At 37.4% G+C, this 21,632-nt stretch overlaps 1 protein-coding gene across 8 annotated transcripts in view; it reads right to left on the bottom strand.

The window, feature by feature from the left end:
• Window positions 1-21,632, bottom strand: part of COBLL1 (cordon-bleu WH2 repeat protein like 1) — a 153,021-nt gene that overhangs the window by 59,708 nt on the left and 71,681 nt on the right. For all 8 annotated transcript variants that reach the window (XM_077154028.1, XM_077154029.1, XM_077154022.1 and 5 more), the window contains one exon: window positions 3,974-4,162. In XM_077154028.1, the coding sequence (XP_077010143.1) occupies window positions 3,974-4,162 (189 nt within the window). The remainder of the gene's footprint in view (window positions 1-3,973; window positions 4,163-21,632) is intronic.

Raw genomic sequence — 21,632 nt, forward strand, 5'->3', positions numbered from 1 at the left:
TAGTATTGATTCTATTCTTCAAAATAAATATATGTAAATAATACTGCCAAAATAAATATAATACACAAAGATTATTCAGGCAAATTCAGTAAAGATGATCTCAAATGTTACAATACAGACACTTCATAGTAATATACAGAACTCCAATGTATCTAAGAAAACGTAAGTACTTTAGCTTATTTAAAATTGTCCTTCCCTAAACTTCCACCAAATTCCCAATCATTCTATTGAAAATTTTCCTATTCCTTTTTTATTATCAAAGCCATTTTACAGTAACAAAGCCATAGTGTCCTTTTTAAACTCTTAGTCTTTAAATTTAGGTAGCTAACAGTTTTAAGAAATAGAATATATTTCTCTTTGAACATTTATTTTTCTTCTTATTGTTAAACATTGTTTCGTTCTGTTTTGTTTTTTGAAATAATGGGCCAGCAGTAGCTGCCACACTCTAAAAATATACTATATCAATCTTTAAAGCTCCTTAATCACAGACCTAAGATACCTGAATCACATAATCACTTTCAACCATAAACACCATCCTATAAAAAACTGAGTAATTCCTGGATGAAACAATAGGCTAAATCAAACCTTAGTAAAAACAATGGCATCAAACAAATTTTGCTTTCAGAAAAATTCTTCAGTCCCAAGCAAAAAAAAAAAAAGAATCAGTATTTGTTTGGGACATTTCCCTGTGGACATTGTTCTCTACCTGGAGAAAATACCTTTATTCAAAAGATCCTAAGAAAGCCCCTGGGGCCCATTTCACACGTTTCTCCAGAGCACACCATATCAGTATGTGTCTACTTCTTGTCTACTTCCAAGAGTTTAAGGAAACAATGTTCAGTTTAATGAGTTTATTAAATGTCTACTACATTGTAAGAAGCTGTGCTAAACGCTATGACCTCATGGATCTTCTGGTTTACTCAAGATGAGAAGACACGTATAAATTATAGCATAGGACAATATATAATAACCATTTGAACAGAGTAAATAGTTGCTTCTGGGTGACAGGGGGCTTTAGATATAGTGTTATTTGAGCTATGTAAGCTAAATGGAGAAGTGTAGGTGGTAAGGCACTCCAGGTAGCATATCTTTCATCAAAGTGTGGAGGTGAAAAAAAGTAGTGCATCTACAGAAGGGCAAAGATTCACACGCTGAAGCTTAAAATATACCAAAGGGAGTAGTGGCAGAAAAGTCTGCTTAACTTAGGAAGAGAATAAGACAAGGTACCCCAACCTACAGGCTTGGTGGTTTGGACTTCCTGACTTTGAAATTGAATTGCTGTCCCCCCAGTTCTTTTACTCAGATGTAGTGCCACAGAAAGAAGTGTTCCAGTTACATTTCTGTGAGGGTGGAGGGTCAGATGGAGTGGGCACAGGGTTAGGGGTAGCGGTTCCTAATAGGAAATGGAGAACACCAACATGTGCCAGTCACCGATCACATTTCATTTAATCTTACCAACATGATACCTTATTTAATCTTAACAACAAATCTGTTGTAATATGTTTTATAGATAAGGAGACTAGGGTAATTCAACAATGGTAAGCAGCCTGGGAACAAAAACCTGATGGAAAATTACTCAGATTTATGGACTGGAGAAGCTAACATGCTGGAAAGTCAAGAGGATGAGAGAAATCTAGTTTCTTGTAATACAAATGCAGTAAAAATGACTAATGCCCAATCCAAATTAGATATGAAGAAAAATGCAGCAACCTAAAGAGCACACATGAAGTAATTAGAATAAATAATGAAGGTGAAGAATAAATCCAATTAAGAGAATGTGGATAAGATAGATGTTTAAAAGGTTGTATTCAAAGGGGGAATCTTAAGACCTAAAAGTGATGAGTTCCCACCCATCAGGTGGACAGGGAATATTCATATAGGCTCCCAGAGTTAAAAAAAAATTAGCTCAGGCACTATATGGAAGGGTCTAAAATAACTATAATGGATGACAAAATAGAGAGAGGAAGACTATGAATCTGATATTCTAGTCATTGAGATGAAGAAAATAATCCAAAGAATCCAGAAGGCTGAGGGCAAAGGCAGAGGACCATAATATAAATGGGTGACTGAAATTCTGAGGAGTTCTGGGGATGAAATCATTGTCACCTGTAAACATCAGCATGGAACTAGGAAAAATGCTGACCTTTTATTTTTTTCTCATTTTGAATTCAGGGGAAATAAGAGGAAATGCCTTCATTACCTACCTACCCCCATCCATCATCATCATTATTTAAAAACCAGAGTCATGGCACCATTTCAAGAATTGAAGATAATGGCCTGAGTTGGCCCTCCTCACCCAAAAGTGTGAGTTCCTGCATGCATATTAGGTAGGAGCCTACCAAATAGGGTCACAGGTCTCTAACTTTGTAACTCAGGTTCAATTGTGACTTTTAAAACTACTATCAATATAAAATGAATGGCAAAATGCAACTTACTTAAATTTAAAGAGAATTTAGTACACATTACTATGCATTATTCACCAAAAGCCAAATTTTTCTACGTTCATGTACTTTCAATAATTAAAAAGTTAACATAATCTTGACTATAAATCTTAAAACTAAGGCTATTTAAGTTATTTTCTTCTAAACAAAACCAGATTGTAAGAATGTAACACCCAATACATAGCTTATGCATTCTTTTGTTGCGCGCGCACACACACACACACACACACACACACACACACACTCACTACGCTACAAACAGCTTAACTTTCTAAAATGGGGCTCCTGATAACAAACGGAACCCTGAAGGTGAAAGGCAGAACAAAACCAAGTATACAATTCATGTAACTTTCCACTTCAGAATGACATGGAAAATTACATTTGTTTTATCCCATTTTTCCAATTTTTATGCAGGTATTAAAAATATTAGGGCCCTCAACCACATCTTCACTTATTGGTGAATTGAAGTTTGATCTCTCATTTCTATTTAACTCATTCACATTTTTAAAAAATTAATCAAATCAGTTAATGAAGTAAAAAAAAAAATCCTGATTCTTTTAGACAGAGTTATATGTTTTGATAAACAAAAGAAGACTACGTTTTAAGAGTGGTTAGTAACTTCTGCAAACTTAAATCCAAAAGAGCAGCTTAAAATGGAAAGTATAATTTGGGGAAAAAAGGAAAGGGTTTTATAATTGATGACGATTTTTTTAACTTATTAAATAATCACAAAATATGAAATAGTCCTAAGTTTCTAGAGTCACTTGTAAGGGCTGTGCAGTTTATAGCATGGATATTAAAACACTGGTAGAAATCATTTTTAATACCTTTTTAGTATTCTGAGTTTGTTTTTTTTTATACATAACTGTGCTAGTTAGAATCTGTTGTGAAACCCATGCCCTTTAATCCTCATTCCATATTGCTGGGTGGTAACTTTTTAATTGTTCCCATGGAGATGTGGCCCACTCAACTGTGCATGGTAACTTTTGATTACGTAATTTCCATGGAGGTGTGTCTCCACCCATTCAAGGTGGGGTTGCTTACTCGAGCCCTTTAAGAAGGAACCCCTCTGGAAAAAGCTTTAGAGCCATGAGAGCCCACACAGCCAGAAACCTTTGGAGACGAAGAAGGAAAATGCCCCCAGGGGCACTGTTCCTGAAACAAGAAGCTAGGAGAGAAAGATAGTAGACTTCACCATTGCCCTTGCAGCTGAGACAGAAACCTGGAACTTCATCGGCCTTTCTTGAGTGAAGGCAACCTCTTGTTGGTGCATTAATTAGTACATTTTCATAGCCTTGCCTTAATTTGGACATTTTCAAATTTAGAACTATAAACTTGTAACTTAATAAACTTCCCTTTTTAAAAGCCAATCAATTTCTGGTATATTGCATTCTGGCAGCTTGCAAACTAAAACAACCACTAAACCAAGTGAATGCATATTTTTTCAAAGAGAAAATCAAAGGTATAGCACAAAGGGTTTTAGTCGTGGAAGAAGAAAGGAAGCTCCTGACACTTTATTCGCTCCAGCATACCTGCCATGAACAGTAGTAGATTTGATAATATCCCCAGGTAAAACCACCGAGAGTTCAATCTCTTTATCTATCATGTTTTCCTTCTGTTCCATGATAAAAGCAGAAGATTCTACAGAATCGTCAACTGAAGAAGCATCAATGCATTTGGTCTCAACTGGAGGAAGTGGTGCCTTGGCTTTGGGTTTTCTCCTAAAAGAAAAACAAAACATCGAAAATAAAACACGTTTAGAAAGTAACTTTATAATATGACCTAATTTCATAAACCCAAAATATATGTGTGAATGTATATATGTGTATTTTCACATCTAGAAAAAAATGCACCAAAATTAAGTGTTCGTTTACTTAGGTTACTAGAATTAAGGGAATCTTTTTTCCTTTTCCCAAATAGCATTTTTTTTTCTGTTTACTTTCAACAATATGGCTACATTACTTGTTAATAAAAACTAAACATCATAACATAAAGAGATTTGATATTTGCCTCCATTAAGGTAAATAATGTGCTCACTATTGCAGGGCAAATGTATAATTCATTTTCTTTGATGAGATGAATCATAAAAATCCTTAATGTCTTAGGATGAATATCAGAACCTCACTTCTGTACCTCATAATATCTCTTATTTTTTGTGCCTTTCATTCTGTTTGTTTCCAAGGTAGTATGTTCTAGCTACCTCTCCATCTAAACAAACTCTACCTAACCTTCAAAGTCTACTCCCACCCTCTCTCTTGCCACATGCACTGAGTCTCTCCTTTCCTTGAATTAATATAACAAATACAATCAATTCCAAAAATGTAATGTGCTTTTCTAAATTTTCTTGTGGATCTATCTCATCTTATTGCATATATTTGTTACTACCTCCAGGAAAGAAGCATGCTGTATGTCCTACTATACCTAACAATGAACAATGAGCTGTGAATCATTATGTAATAAATTACATTTTTGTCTTAACAAAAAAATGTTACAAATAATTATTTTAATAAATTTTTTTTTACTAAAGACAACTCCTTGATTTATAACAGAAATAGGTAGATATCCTGAAAAAACTAACATGGGCCAATTCAATGATTTAATGGATATAAAAAAATGAAACATGAAAATAAATACAAAGTAACTACAATTAATGAATTTTGTTACTTTTTTCTCAAAACACTGCAAATTAGGATTTTTGAAAATTTAACTATGAGAGACTACTTTTAGAATGTTCTTTCCTGAGAAAAATATAAATTTTAATTCCTACCTCCTATTCTCTAGGCAAAAATAAAAACCAAATAAAATAAAAAGACTTCCCCCTGCCTCCTGGCATTCCTGCCCTTGTGTAAGGCTCTCCCTTTGAGGAGGGCCTGGACATAGTGATTTGCTTCCAACGGACAGAATGCGACAGAAATGATGGCATGTCCCTTCACAAATTAGGAATAAGAGGACTGTGGGTTTTGTCTTGGGCCTACTCTGACTCTGGGTCCACCAGCTGCCATGACAGAGGACCCTCAGACGGCCTATGGGGGACCCACATGGTGAGGAGCTGAGACCTGCCAGGGGCCTGAGAGTGAGTGTGGAAGTGGTTCCTGCCCCGTTTGAGCCTTCAGATGATGGCAGCCCCAGCCAACAACTTCACTGCAGGCTCACCCAGAGGCCTGATCCACAGAAACTGAGATAATCAATGTTTATTGCATTAATCCATTAAGTTTGGGTGTAATTTGTTACACAGCAATAGATAACTACCTTTTCTTTTGCTTCCATGATCTGGATTGTTGTTATGAGTGTACGCTCTTAAAATCACTCTGGTCATGTCTGATCTCTGACTTCACTTATTACCAACTCTGTGACCTTGGGTTGTTCTAAATTAAATAAGTTAAAACTTGCAAAGGGTTTAAAATATACCTAGGTCATAGGAAATGCTTAATAAATTAGCTATTATCATTTTTAAAATAAAGAAGTAAAAGCATTCTTTGTAAGAAATATGTGACATTCAATTATTCAGTATTTTCAAAATTTATGGTCCCATACATCCCAGTACCTCCGTGCACACAGCATCATGAAAAGACAGAAGAAACATTTCCATGTTGTATATTAATTTACTAAAATAATGAGCCCTCAAATATTAGAAGTATAATTACAGAAATGTATTATACTCTAGAGAAGACTTCTTTTATAATAGCAACAAAATTGAATTTTTAAAAGTGTGACAATAAATATAACAAGTTTGCAAAACTTATATGGAGAAAAATTTGACATATACAATTTCAGATTTTAGTTTTAAGTGTACAGAAATTGAACACTCATGTCTTCAATAAAACATCTATCCTGTAACAATTATGTGGAAATTCTAAACAGTGGGGATATAAAGATGAATAAGATACCAATTCTTACCCTGAGAGTGTTCATACTCCAAAAGGAATGACAGACATATAAAATTATTATGAAGTTAGATGACTACTTTAATATAGGTAGTCGGGTGGTACAGCTGAAGCATACAGGAAGAGAAAATAACTTTCCTATGAATCAAGAAAATTTTCACAACTAGGAAATATGAGTTGGGGTTTGGGAGGCTGAATAGAAACTCATGGGAAAGATAATTAATATTTCAAGTAGAGGAAAGCAAATGGAGCTATGAAAGAAGGTGATAAATCTTAGGACTGAATGATAGGTAAAATTTCACACAGACATCAAAGGAGATAAGAAATCAAAATGAATCAGCTGAAAAACCATTACAAATAGGAGAGTTCGGTAAGGTGGCATGGCACAAAGTTAACATGCTAAGTCAAAAGCCTACATAAGCATAAACAAAACTAGACAGAAAGCATAATTAAAAGAAAGACTCCTCTTTTTTTTACAAGTGCAGGGTCTGGGAATCAAACCTGGTCTCCTGAATGGAGGGCAAGAATTCTACCACCAGGCTACCTTGCACCTCCCAGAAAGACTGCTTTTAAAACAGCAGTAAGGATGAATTTAAAAACTATTACAATAAGTGTAAGGAGTTTGCAAAATCCATGTGAAGAAAAATCTTAAATGCTGAATAATCGGCAGAGATCTCTCCCTTCAACTCTAGATTTGGAAAACACCTATTTGATATCTCCAGTGGGATGACTAGCTGGAATCTCAAGCCTAACTCTCCTTTCCACATCTCCCCCAAACCAAATCTTCTCCTCTCTAAGTTTTCCCGATCTCAATAAATCACAATTCTTTCAGTTCCTTGGGTTATACACATTGACCTGCAATCCATGTGCAAATTCTATTAACTCTGGACTATAAATAGACCTGGAATCCACCAACAACCCTGATCATCAAATACCTCTGTTCAAGATTCTAACCGGTCTCCCTGCTCCCACAATTATTTCTCTACAGGCTGTTTTCAGTGCAGCAGCAGAGAGATCCTTGTAAACAGTAAGCCGGATCACTGCCTTCTCCCAACCCTCCAATGGCTTCTCCTCTCATTCAGAATAAAAACTGGAGTCCCATATCTGTCATCCCTTACGTTCAACCTCTCGGGCCTCTGCACCACTTTCTTCCTGGGCTCACTGCACTCCAGTCCTAGGACTGCTGCTTTTCTTCGAATACTCCTAGAACAATCCCAGCTCAGGGACCTCTACAGGGTCTGCTCCTGACACCTCTTCTTTCTCGCTTCACTTTTAACCTTAGGGCTTAGCTACCAAATACTTGTTTATCACATCTCTTTTCAGTAAAAGGAAATTAATTCCATGAAAGTAGGGACTTCTCTGTTCTGCCATGTTCACACGTTTGTAAATGCACATGATCTCTGGAACACATAGGCACACATATTAATTGAATTAATGAATACTTCCCATAAAACATGAGGTATCTAAGCATTATCAAATTAGGAAGGGTAAAAGATCTTATTCCCAAAGATGAAAATAAATTTTTGTATCAGAGGCTTCTGTGTTGTTTCTTTTAGCTGACTCTATTTAAATTTCTTAAAAATGAGTGCTGAAAAATACACACCGGTTTTATTAGTAAGGGCTAACTGGGAACCTTAGGGCTTAACAAGAATCTCACTAGGGAAGAAACAAGAAAAGCCAAACTGCCCTTTAGTAGGGGCTAAAGCAGTAGGAACACCTTTATATACAGTGGACTTGGCTTTCAAGAAGGGTGACTGTGAAGGAAGGTATAATAACTAACCCCTGCCACCAGTGACCGTCCTATCACCCACTTTTGTCATTCCCTGTACTTCCCATCTCCAAGTTTTGTCCTTACTGGTCTCTATTTAAATGCCCTCCCCATTCTCTGTTCCTTTATATGTACTCTCTATCCTTCCAGATTGAAATCAAATTTCTTTTGAATCTTCCCTGTCCACTGCATTCTGTAATGAACTCCTCCTACTCAGTTTTAAAAGATTTGTTTCTGTGTGAAAAGTGTTATTTCCTAACATCCTTTGTCTGTGATGAAAACGCATTTATATTTAGTAAAGAACAGCCTATTGGGAAAAAAAAAAAGAAAGAAAGCACAACAAAGTTGAAATATTATTTACATAAAACTTTTATTAAAAATAACTCAATGTTTCCTATTATTATTTCAATTGAAAAAAATTGTCACCTTAGGTCCTGAAGAATGGAAAGGATATATGAATAAGTCCCAGATCCTTCCCATTATGAACTAGAAATCCAGTAGGGAAGATGTAATGGATACTGAAACAACCAGTACAAAGCAAAAAAGAAGTGTCATAAGACAGATAGGAAACAGTCAATTCAGAAAAATGACAGCCAGCTTATACTACTGAGGAGGCCAATAGCAAAGCATGCTTCAAAGAGACAAATGGCTCAGTTCTTAAATGAAAAGTAAAATTTAGATTGGCAGACACTGTAGAATCAATTATACATTGTTTCCCAGTTGTTAACCATTTACATTAAATTTAGGAATGTGTCTAACTAAAGTTTGTTTAATGCATAGTTTACTCTAGTGAAAAGCAGTAGAACTAAACTGAATCCTAAGTAATTTAAAACTTTGTTAATTTATTTCACCTTTTATTTACTAGCAAAATTTTATAAGTATCTTTTATCTAGTTAAAAGTCTTCCAATGAGATGCTTTGAAGCAGTAAAATTAAATGAAATATTATCTAAAGCCAGAGGTATAGTAAAAATAATCAACCCTTATAACCAATCTAAATATATAGACTCCTGGTAATGAAAAAAAATTAACATACAAACATTCAAAAACAAAAATAACAAATATCACACAAGGGTGAGTAGAGAGGAGGTTAAACTAATAAGATATTTGACACAGAAAACTTCCCCAGGTCAGGGAAAAAAATTCATCAATCAAGTCTTGACAGGAATAGTTCACAGTAATACATTACTTAGAAAGTATTGCTTTATTATATTAAAATCATCTTTTTTTAAGAAAAAGTACTACACTAAATTTTCACAGTGGTTATTTTCACTGTGGTTATTAAGGTTTATTTTCACATTATACAGTAATATATTTTGAAAATATCCAAACCTAATTTTAACACGAATAAGTGGTATCCTGCTATTACTACCAATGGGTCTTCTTATCATTTTGATTTACAAAGCACTTCAAATGCATGTGCCCACTGCAATTACTCCAGTCCTGTCAATATTAATACTACTATCTTTAAAATACATGAAAAAAGAATTAAAAGAGCAGCTTAGCAGAAAAACAGAATTCTACTCAAATTCTCTTCTTGGTTTGAAAGAAAGCTTTAAATTGTTATATTAGATATACATACATCTTTAATAAACTACTCAAGTCCATTGGGATCCCACGTGCTTCCAAAATTTGACATATTTATACAGTATTCTTACATATTCAATCAGAGAATCACTATGCAAAAATATTGCTTAAATATTAAAGATAGAAATATAATAATTAAGATCCAAATCTTAAAACAATAGGGTTTTTAAGTACTAAGAGCTCTAACTACCAAAATTAAATTTTAACAGCTATCCTAAGAATAGAGCACTATCTAACAAAAGCAGTATTGTGATGAATAAGGCAGCCTTTCAAAATAAATGACAAATGTTTTGATGCCTGCTAAACTATGCATTTAAACTATTAAGTAGAAACTAATTCCACACAACTCAGTTTTTCTGTCTGGTTTTAATGAAACAGTTGAAATTTTTATTAAACAAAAAATTGTTCCTTGATGGGAATAACATTTTGCTTTGCTTAAGGAAGCACAAGTAAACACAACAAAAGCTTCCTTTTCTCATTAACCTAACTTCAAAACAGAGAGAACAAAGCAAAAGTGGCTTTAAAAAATAATCAATAATGCAGCTAGAAGTAGAAACCTAAACTTGTGGAATTGTAATCCATATCAAACTCCGAAATCTCTTCTACAACTAATTGTTGCGATGTGCTTTGAAATGTATTGCTTTTTTGTTTATGTTATTTTTCACAAAAAAGAACAAAAAGTCTATTGTGATGATAAATGCACAGCTATAGGATGATACTGTGAACCACTGATTGTATATTTCGGATGATTATATGGCATGTGAATACATAATATATAAGAACAAAAAATAAAAAAGAAAGAAAAATATTGCTCTGCTCTGGGACAAATATGCTATGTACATCACTGCGTGGAGTAATTCTAAAGGGCCCACAAATCTGTTTAAACTCCTAATATTATCTTTAAGCTGAATAAATAATAGGGTGCACACATTCTATGTGTGACCACACAATACATGTGATTATACATACTACAGAAGCTGTGTGACTATTTAAATATTAATTTTATTAAAAGATGTACTTAATTCATTTTAAAAAATCAATAATAAAAAAATGCCTTTAAGCATTATAGGACTCAACTGACATTTCGCTAATCAAGGTCACCAATGACCTGAATGGGTCCAAACTGAACGTATAAGTATCTGTCTCTTCTCAGCCACATTTAAGCACCAATTTCACACACCTGCCCAAGCCCTCCCTCTTGAAAGTCTCTTCCCTAAGCTTTCGTGTGACAGCGCAATTTACCATTTTCCTTCTTCTTTACTGCCACTTCTCAGTTTCCGTCACTGCCCTCGTCACCTCTATCTGAATACTAAATGTTGGAACACATCAGGGCTCATTCTCTGCTCTTTTCTATTCTCTTTCCACAGCCTTCCTCCCCAGATGATCTTATCAAACCCTAAATACTATCTATACTTCTATGGATAGCAAATATTATATATCCAATATTGATCTTTTTATTAAGTCTGACTTGCCCAACAGTCTCATGGTCAGCTCCATTTGGATGTCCAGTAGGCGTTTCAAACTTTACAAAACCCCAAATCTTGATTCTCCTCTTTACTGCCACTCTTCACTATGCCAAAACTCTCCCAGTATATACCATCGCAGCAAATGGCATCGCTAACCACCCGGTTAATCCAAAGAGAAATCCTAGGTACTTTTTCATTCTCTCTACCACTTAATTTACTACTTCCAATCCAATATCAAGTCCTGTAGGCTCTCAACTCTAAGGCATATCCTCAATCTTTTTACTTTTCGCCAGCTCCTCTGCTACCACCCTGGTACTTAAGCCACCACCTCCTGCCTGGGCTGCTCCAATACCCTCCTGCTTAGTCTTTCCATTTTTCCTCTTGTTCTTTAAAATCCATTTCCCTCACTAGTAGTCATGAATGAACTTTCAAAATTTAAGTTAGGAGGTGGGGCAAGATGGCAGCATAGGGAGGTGAGGGATTTAGTTTATCCTCTAGGGCAGCTAGTAAAAAGCCAGGAAATGTCTGGAACCACTGTTTGGGGGACTTTCATGACCAGATGTACATTACAAACCAGCCTGGAATATGTGGAAGAGCGAAAATTACAACACAGAACTGTAAGGAAATTCTTCCATGCTGTTGAGGCTAGTGATGCTCCCCCATTGGCATGAAAGGCTGACTCAGAGTCTCTCCCCAGTGGCAAACAGAAGCACTCTCTCCTAGAAGCAAGGGAAGGAGAGCTCAATCAAGCTCCAATTGCTGATTAACAAATTCAGATTGCTGAACACCAGCTCCAAGCACAGATAAATCTGTAACTGAAACAAGAAATTGGATATCTACAGCAGCCCCAGTTCCAGCAGTGAGGAGACAGGGCTGATGAGAAGAAAATAAAAAAAACAAAAACAGAGGTTTCTGGAGTTAGCTAACCCCAGAATACTGGAAAATGGCTGTGCCAAAAGAAAAGGGACACACAGAGCCGGATAACAACAGTGTGGTTTGAAACTGTTATGTACCCCAGAAAAGGCGTGTTCTTTTAATCCAATCTTGTGGGGGCAGTCCCACTGTTTGGGTGGGACCTTTTGATTAGGTTGTTTCCATGGAGATGAGACCCACCCATTCAACGTGTGCCTTAATTAGCTTACTAGAGTACTTTAAGAGGAGAATATTTTGGAGAACTCTGAAACAGATGTCTGGAGATACGGAAGGAGCTGAGTGCACACTGGTATTTATGGTGGCAGTATTCATGATTGCCAATGAACAGAGGTGGCTGAAGGATACATCAGCTGATGAACAGAAGGGTGAATTATGGTGTATACATACAATAGAATACTGAATGGCTGAAGAAATGAATGAAACCGTGAGGCATGCAAGTAGGTAAATGAACCTTGAGGACCTTTACGTTGAGTAAAATAAGCCAGAAACGAAAGGACAAATATTGTACAGTCTCACTGATATGACTACTATATTAGTTTATATTGACTAATATGACTAATAGAGTCTATAAACTATAATGAGCAAACTCTGAGAATTGAATTAGAGATCATAGGTTATCAGGAGATAGAAAATGAGCAGAGATTGAACAGTCGATGATTAAGGAGTATAGAATGTTCAATAAGATTCGTTATAAAGGTTCCTAGATTGTGAGCTCTTACAGCAAACATATTTATCCCTGAGTTTTAAATGTTATCTCTAAATTCTGAGATGATATGTTCTGAGTGTAAAACCTGGTAGTTCCCTAGAACTTTGGGTATCTGTTCGAAACCTGAGACTCAGAGCTAGAGTATTGCAGTTTTGAAAGTCAGAATTACCCCATTCAATAACTGTTAAAGAAGCTGAAAAAGAGACTAAACTTCAATTAAAGATATGAATTATGCAGATCTGGTTAGGACTAAAGTAAATCAGAATACAGGGTAAAGGATGATATTGTCTGTATTTTAAAAGTTTAACTTCCATGTGAGACCAAAAGAAGTGATGATTATTTTATCCAAACTTAAATTTTCTATAGCATACTATCTAATTCACCCTGCTTGGTCAGTTTATTTAAACAACCTAATTAAACGCAATCTAGAAGAGGGAATGAGATCTTGCTGTTCTGCACAGGTCAGTATAATATTGTTAGATCTTTCCAGAGTATGTGGGGAAGAAAATTAAAAAATATATATATATTGGCAAAGTCCCTTTCAAGCACTAGAGAAAAATGTGGAACTATTAAATTTCCCCACATAGGGGATTCCTGATACTCTCTCAAGCATTAGGGACTCCCAATTTACAAGCTAAGCCCTCGATCTTGAGGATTGCCTTTATGAAATTTATTTCTGCAATAGCGAAGCTAAGCCTACTAACAGTTATGCCTAAGAGTCACCCCCAGAGATCCTCTTTGGTTACTTAGATGTGGCCTCTCTCTCTAAACCAACTTTGCAAATAAACTCACTACTCTCCCCACTACATGGGACATTAATTCCAGGGGTATAAGTCTCCCTGGCAACACAGGACATGACTCCCAGATTGAGTCTGGCCCTGGCATCATGGGATTGACAGGGCTTTCTTGACCAAAAGGGGGAAAAATGAATGAAACAAAATAAAGCTTCAGTGGTTAAGAGATTTCAAATAGAGTCAAGGGGTCATTCTGGAGGTGATTCTTATGAAAGCTTCAGCAAGATATTGCAAATTGTCACAGTATGCCAAGCCCCAACCAACAGTATTCCTGAAACTCCTAAAGAATACCCTGGGGTCTATCTAAGACTCTATAAGAGATTGAGTTAGTATTTTTTTTTTTCCAGAAACTGAAGGCCTCCAGATTGTTCCTATGCCAGATAAGCCCTGAAAAGCAGAGGTACCAGTCTTTCCTAGAATATCAACCAGTGTCATTCTATTACCCCATAAGGTTGGGATCCCTTTCCAGCATGAAGTTAAAATGGTCATTGTCTAACTATCCCCTAAGATTGCGAGAATGATCAAATGAAGGAGAGGAGGTATAACGGAGAATTTAGGATTCAAGAAAGGATTATGACTACTAACTTATTATTTAGATATTTCTTTTTAATTTGTAGTATATTAGAATAGGAAGGAAATACCTGAAATCGCTGAACTGTAATCAGGTAGCCATGATCTTTGATAATGATTCTATATCTATACAGCTGTTGTCATGTGACTGTGTGATTATAAAAACCTGTGACTCGGTGGGTCACGGTGGCTCAGTGGCAGAGTTCTCACCTGCCATGCAAGAAACCGGGTTTGATTCCCAGTGCTTGCCCATGCAACACAACAACCACCACAACAAAAGAGCTTGTGGCTGATATTCCCTTTACCCAGTGTATGGGAAGATAAGTAATAAAATAAAGACATGCATGAAAAAAAAAACAGGCCAGGAATATGGGGAAAAATACTCCTACATAAAATATGGACAATAGTTATAGTATTACTTTAATATTCTTTCAGCAATTGCGACAAATGTAACTACCATTTAAAAATAGCAGAATTACAAAAATAGTGTTCTCATCAATTGTAACAAACTTTCCACATCAATGCAAATGTTGCTGGTGGGGTGGTGTGCGGGAATTCAGTATTTTATGCATGACTGTTCTGTAAACCTACAACTTCTCTAATAAAAAATTCTTTTAATTAAAAAAATATATGTCATACTACATTATATCTCTGATCCTTCAGTGGAGTCCCAAAGCACTGATTCAAATTCCTTTCCTTGGTAGGCAAAGCTGTAGAGGAACTAGCCCAGTAGCTCTCAAGGTGGGTTTTCAGGCCACATTTTCTAACCTGAGGTTAGAAATGCAAGTTCTCAGATCCCAATCCAGACTCACCGAATAAAAAATTTGGGGAGTGTGAACCAGCAATGTACATTTTGATAAGCCCTTTAGGTGATTCTAATGAATGCTAAAGTCTGAGAACCTCTGAGCTCGTCTCCACCTAACTTTAGTTACTCTCAATTTCAACTCATTATATAATTCATACTGGTATTCATTCCCTTTTTAAAGTAGACACAGTTTATTCTCAGCTGAGGGAGACTTACACAGTTGTTTCCTCTGTGGAAAATGCTTTTTTTTTTTTCTGCATGGGCAGGCACCGGGAATCGAACCCCAGTCTCCAGCATGGCAGGCAAGAACCCTGCCTGCTGAGCCACCGTGACCTGCCCTGTGTGGAAAATGTTTTTAACCACAAAACATATTACCCTCCCCTTGAGCTTATCTTGGCTTTAGAGGAAATACTTCTTTCTCAGACGGTATTCTCTGACTACTCAAAAAAGGAGCCAATACCTAATCCCATCCCTCCTAGTCTACCTTACAGGTAACCCTATTTTGTCCTCATTCTGTTTATCTCTACCTGTAATCGTTCCCTTCATTTATCTATTCGCTTGTCTATTTTTTGACTTAAGCCTAGAGATTGAAAATTCCATGAAAACTGGATTTGCCTTGTCTCATTTTCTACTGTATCTTGGCACCTAGAATGTTAAACTGGCACCCGACAGAGTGGTCTGCACACGTTTGTTAATTTAATTGAGGAACAGTGGAAAGGAGAGAGGGAGAATGCGGTTAGTTGCTGAGAGTCAAAGTATTTCCTAACACATAGTGAACAGTCAGAGATTTAGGAAGTCACTGAAGTTTCAGAGAAATTTACATAAATCAAAGTACTCAGTTCTCAGGAAATTTTTAAATCCTCTGCTTATTTAGAAAAAAGAAGGGGGGGGTAATTAAATTGGACTGAGTAAATTCTAGAGCAGAAATAATTCTCCCTCATTTTACCCAGATGTTCAGTGACTTGCCCGAGATCATGTAACAAATCCTGCACGTCTGAACACAGCCTCCCGGCTGACGGTCCAGGCCCACAGCCATAGCTCGCTACACTACCCCTGGCTGTGGCTCCCCTTGAACAAAGAAGATCAAGACGAACATCAGGAAAGAATAATTCTGGCATCTTCTCACTCTTAAGAATAGGACTCATCTTCAGTCACAGTTGGTATAATGTATCCAGCAAAAAGGCAGTTACTATTCTTTACATCAAGTAGGCATTTATTACATGCTTTTTATTTGCATGTCCCCAAAGGAAGTACCAATAAGGATACACATGAAAAATAATATAGTCCTTGTTTTATCCAATATCAGCAATAATAGCAGCTAATGCTTGAGTGTCAAGTATGTGCTAGAAATTGCTCTAAGTGCTCTATGTGTATTAACTCACACCCACCCAACCATTACATGAAACATATGCTACCATCTCCTCATTCCAGAGGATGCTGATGTTAGAGAGGGTAAAGAGCTTACCTAAGGTCACCAAGCCAGTAAGTGGAAGGACTGAGATATAAATCCAGGTTGTCTGATTCTAAAGTTAGTGCTCTTCACTCCCACACTATACTGTCCCTTCAAGAGCAGAAACATTCACACAAAATAAACAAATGACAACAACAACAACAAAAGAATGAGCAAAATTCAAGTGGTAGAGGAGAACGAAATGTGCAGGTATAGAATATCTACTACTAAGCAATGTGCAGGTGCTTTGTAAACCTCCCACATTTAATTCCACAAGGCATTTGTCATTTGCATTTAATTGGAGACACAGAGTATAAGAAACTTGCAGCAAAACATATAGAATGTGGTATAACTATGATTTAAAGCCCACCCAAATATCTTAACAATGGCCGTCTTACTAGGTTTTGATATCTACATAGGAATGCAAATGACAGATGTGCAAATGCCCCAATCATACCAACAGAGGCTGCTACTTCCCCACCTGCAGTCGTAGAAACAATGCACTGAGAACCTAAAAGACATGGTAGTCCTATACAGCACTTTTGTTACCTTGAGGAAATCACTTAATTTCTCAGGGCCTTCATTTGCTCATTCACAAAGATGTGTGCATTATAACTTTGGTTAAAGACTGAAAATGGAAGCCTCAGATAAGATATTTTAGGACTGGGTGCGGGGCATGGTTGTTGAGCTAATTTACAAATGGTATTTGGTTGAAAGAATAACATAGGCAGGACGCCCCATTCCCAGGAGGGGCTTCCTATCCTGAGAACACTTCTGGTCCAGGTCAGAAAAGGGTCTCCTCTGAGGCTCACAGGAAATGAAAGCCTGGAAAATGGATTCCATTTCCAACTGCTTTTTCCCTCTCTTGGCATAAACATTTGGAAAAAATGAACAGAGTGACAAACTCAAAAGAGAAAACGTTTAAAAGCTTCTGGTTTGAATCTCCCACACTTCATTCCACCATTCTGAATACCAGGTCCCTACCGAGTCCAATCATCACCTTTTTCCCCCCACTGCATCTCCACTCAAATCTGAGCAGCAATTCAGACCCACATTAATTATACCCCATGTTTCCATTATCTTCAATCTCTTTCCTTCTGCATAAGGCACACATGGGGAAAAAAAGCACAGATTTCTATTTTCTTAACAAAATTTCTACTTCCCTGCCCCTTTAAAGTATCATTTTATTTCTCATCTTTTTTTTCATATCCAAAATTCTAGAAATCTACTGTCCAATGTGGTAGCCATGTGACTTTGAGCACTTGAAATGTGATTACTGCGATTGAGGTACATTTTTAGTTGGTTTAATTTTGGACTTACATATTTAAAAACTGACACTTAATTCAGTTATTCAAAATATTTAAACATATTTGGAACAACTTGGGTATGTAAATCTTCTACTATAAGTTTTATGGAACCTATAATAAAGATCAAGTATTTCTGATGAAAATTTATCATCTGAATTAAGAGATGCTGCAAATAAAAAATATACACTGTACTTCATAGACTTAGTAAAATCAAAGTTAAACAACATTAATAATTTTTATATACTGATTTCATATTGAGATAATACTTTGGATATAATAGGTAAAATGAAATATATTAATATGATAGGTGGCTTCTAGGATGGACCCTAAGGACCTCCTTGTGTAAACCCCTCCGCTGAGTGTGGGCTGGGTTTACTGACTCACTTCTAGCGAACAGAATGTGGCCAAGGGATGAAGTGTCCCTTCTGAGCTTAGGTTCCAAAAAAGTCCATGGTTTGCATCTTGGGCACTCCCTCTCACTTGCCTTCTCTGAGGGAAGCTAGCTGTCATGTTCCAAGTTGTTCTATGAGGAAGCTCATGTGGCAAGAAACCGATACCTCTGGCCAACAGCTGTGAGCACTTGAAGTCTGCCCAAAGCAATGAGAGTGAGACTGGAAGCAGACCCCAACCCCTCCACCCCCCGACTAGGCTGAAGCCCCAGCAATACACTGATGACAACCTCTCTTCCCCAACCAGGAAGCTAGAGAGCTCCTGTTCACCCTCAACCTTAGAGCTCAGTTACAGCTTCTGGTGATTTCACATGCCACTGCACTATAAAGCACCCACTGCTCATGCCAAATGTTCTACCTCCATTTAGCAGAAGTCCTCTTCTCATTCCACTCGTCACAATCCCTCTTTCCGATATGCTTCATGCTTCAAGAACCTTTCTTGTTTTACCCACAGAAGCCCTACTTTAACCCTACTTTAACTATTTAAATATCTTGTCCAAACTAATAGTTTGACACCTTTATAGATGGTTTTGTTCCCTAAATAGCTGTGATGATCTAGCACAGCATAGCCATCATAAGAAGCAAACCCAAAGGTAAGACACAGCTCCTGCCCTCCAGCAGGATGGTTATAAGGATAAAGGATAAGGATATAAGATGGTTAAAAGGATAAAGCAAGTAGCCAAGTAACCCTGAGTTACTTTGTGTCTTTAGTACATTTTCCAATATACATCACCTCATATGCAATAATAGAAAAGTCTGAGGCAGACATCATGAACCTATTTTTGGTATTTTTTTTTTATGAGAACATCACCTTTTCAGAGTATGCCAATTATGTCATAAAAATGAATCTATTTATATGCAGTTTTCATGAGATTTGTTCATTTTTTGTTATATTACACCCCTTCCAAAGGGAAAGTTATATTACTTTCCTTTCTTGTTATTTTAAGAACTTAACAATGAGGTACAGCTAGGTTCAGAAGCACAACAGAATACCTGCAACACCAGGCCTTTGAAGTTATCATGAGGAGATAAAGCTTCTGTTATCATTTAGTTACCAATACTAAGAAAGGCACAGCATGCTCTGTATTCCAACTCGGGCAATCAATGGGTCATGCAGGTGATGAAAGGATTCTTTACACTAAATTTGGATCTTAACTCAAAAACTGACATTTATTAAATCAATTTAGATAATTCAGGTGCTTCTAAATATATTAGTCTCAAGTCATACAATCATGTGGACAGTATTAGTCTGTTACACTTTGATGGCTACATAAAAATAATTATACCATGAAAAAGAAATTCACAAATATGGGAGGACTTTCAGGTGCATGGCAGAGTAGGGTAGGCTGATTTCATCCCTGCTCCATGAGGCAACAAGAGAAGGGACAGAAGAAATGACCGAGATTCCAGTCCTAGGGGATGAGTGATTGAAGAGGGTCTTTGGCATTTCGTGGGAACCTCCCAGCAGAGAGAGACAGAGAGATTGGGATGGGGAGAGTAAGATGAGTCTGTTCAGCTGCGGCCTGCTGGAGGTGGGGGGCAGCACAGGGGGAAGTGTGGATCTGAGGGAATGGACCATCCCTCCACTGCAGCCTGCCCCAGAAGCTAGCTGGAGAGATTTCTCCTTGCAGCGCTGCAGCTGGCAGCTCCAGTGGGAGCCCAGAGGTAACACCTAGCCACCCAGTGATCAGTCACTCCACTGGGCACCACGAATAGCTATTCCATCAAGCACTGTGAGTGGTGGATCCACCACGTGTGGGTGCTATGATCAGCTACCCCACTGGGCCCGGCAATCAGCTACCTGCAGGACATTGTGACCAGCTGCCCCGTCCTGCACACTGGGACCAGTCATCAGGCCTGGCCAGCCACAGCAGCTGGGGAGAGGAGAGTCTGCAGGGAGGAGGTGACTCAAGAGTGCAATCTACTGGGAAGAAACAGTAAGTGGATTGCACTCTTCCCAGTAGAATAATATCTCACATCATATTAAAAAATTAACTCAAGATAGATCAGAGATCAATCTTGAGGTTTTCCCCTATGAAACTTATCCCTGCAAAGGATAGGCTAAGCCTACTTAAATTTTAGGCCTAAGAGTTACCCCCAGAGAACCTCTTTTGTTGCTCAGATGTGACCTCTCTCTCTCTAAGCTAACATGGTAAGCAAACTCACTTCCCTCATCCCTCTATGTGGGAGATGACTCCCAGAAGTGTAAGCCTCCCTGGCAACATGGGACAGAAATCCTGGGATGAGCTGGGACTCAACATTAAGGGATTGAGAAAACCTTGTAGACCAAAAGGGGAAAGAGAGAAAAAAGACAAAATAAAGTATCAATGGCTGAGAGGTTTCAAACAGAGTCAAGAGGTTATCCTGGAGGTTATTCTTACCCATTATATAGATATCCCCTTTTTAGTTTATGGTGTATTAGAGTGGCTAGAGGGAAGTACCTGAAACTGTAGAGTTGTATTCCAGGAGCCATGTTTCTTGAAGATGATTGTATAATGATATAACTTTTACAATGTGACTGTGTGAGTGTGAAAACTTTGTCTTATGCTCCTTTTATCTAGGGTATGGACAGATGAGTAAAAAATATAGATAAAAACAAACAAACAGGCAGCACAAAGGTTAAAATAAATTGAGTAGATTGAAATACTAGTGGTCAATGAGAGGGAAATTTTGGGGTATGGTATGTATGATTAATCCTATTTCACCAGATAAAATTGCAACTTAATGTCCTGAAGTAATTGGTTTTAAAGTTATAATTCTTCTCATGACTCGCCCCCACCGTCCCTCTTTTCTGTAAGACCTATGACTAGAGTCCCAAAAGGCCCCAAATGGTGAGGCACTGATGGTGACCCATGAGGAAGTATGCTGTAATCCAAAAGAACTGCATGAGTTTTCTAATTTATAAAGACAGAAATCAGAGGAAAATGTGTACGAATGGATATTAAAGGTGTGGGGTAATGGTGGAAGTAATACAAAGTTGGGTCAGATTGAATGTATTGGTGTGGGGTCAGGTTGAATGCATTGATGCGGGGTCAGGTTGAATGTATTGGTGTGGGGTCAGGCTGAATATATTGGTGTGGGGTCAGGTTGAATGTATTGATGCGGGGTCAGGTTGAATGTATTGGTGTGGGGTCAGGCTGAATGTATTGATGTGGGGTCAGGCTGAATGTATTGATGTGGGGTCAGGTTGAATGTATTGATGCGGGGTCAGGTTGAGTGTATTGGTGTGGGGTCAGGTTGAATGTATTGGTGTGGGGTCAGGCTGAATGTATTGGTGTGGGGTCAGGCTGAATGTATTGATGTGGGGTCAGGCTGAATGTATTGATGTGGGGTCAGGTTGAATGTATTGATGCGGGGTCAGGTTGAGTGTATTGGTGTGGGGTCAGGCTGAATGTATTGATGTGGGGTCAGGCTGAATGTATTGATGTGGGGTCAGGTTGAATGTATTGATGTGGGGTCAGGTTGAGTGTATTG

The sequence above is a fragment of the Tamandua tetradactyla genome, chromosome 3 (genome assembly GCF_023851605.1).
Source record: "Tamandua tetradactyla isolate mTamTet1 chromosome 3, mTamTet1.pri, whole genome shotgun sequence".
Classification (NCBI taxonomy): domain Eukaryota; kingdom Metazoa; phylum Chordata; class Mammalia; order Pilosa; family Myrmecophagidae; genus Tamandua; species Tamandua tetradactyla.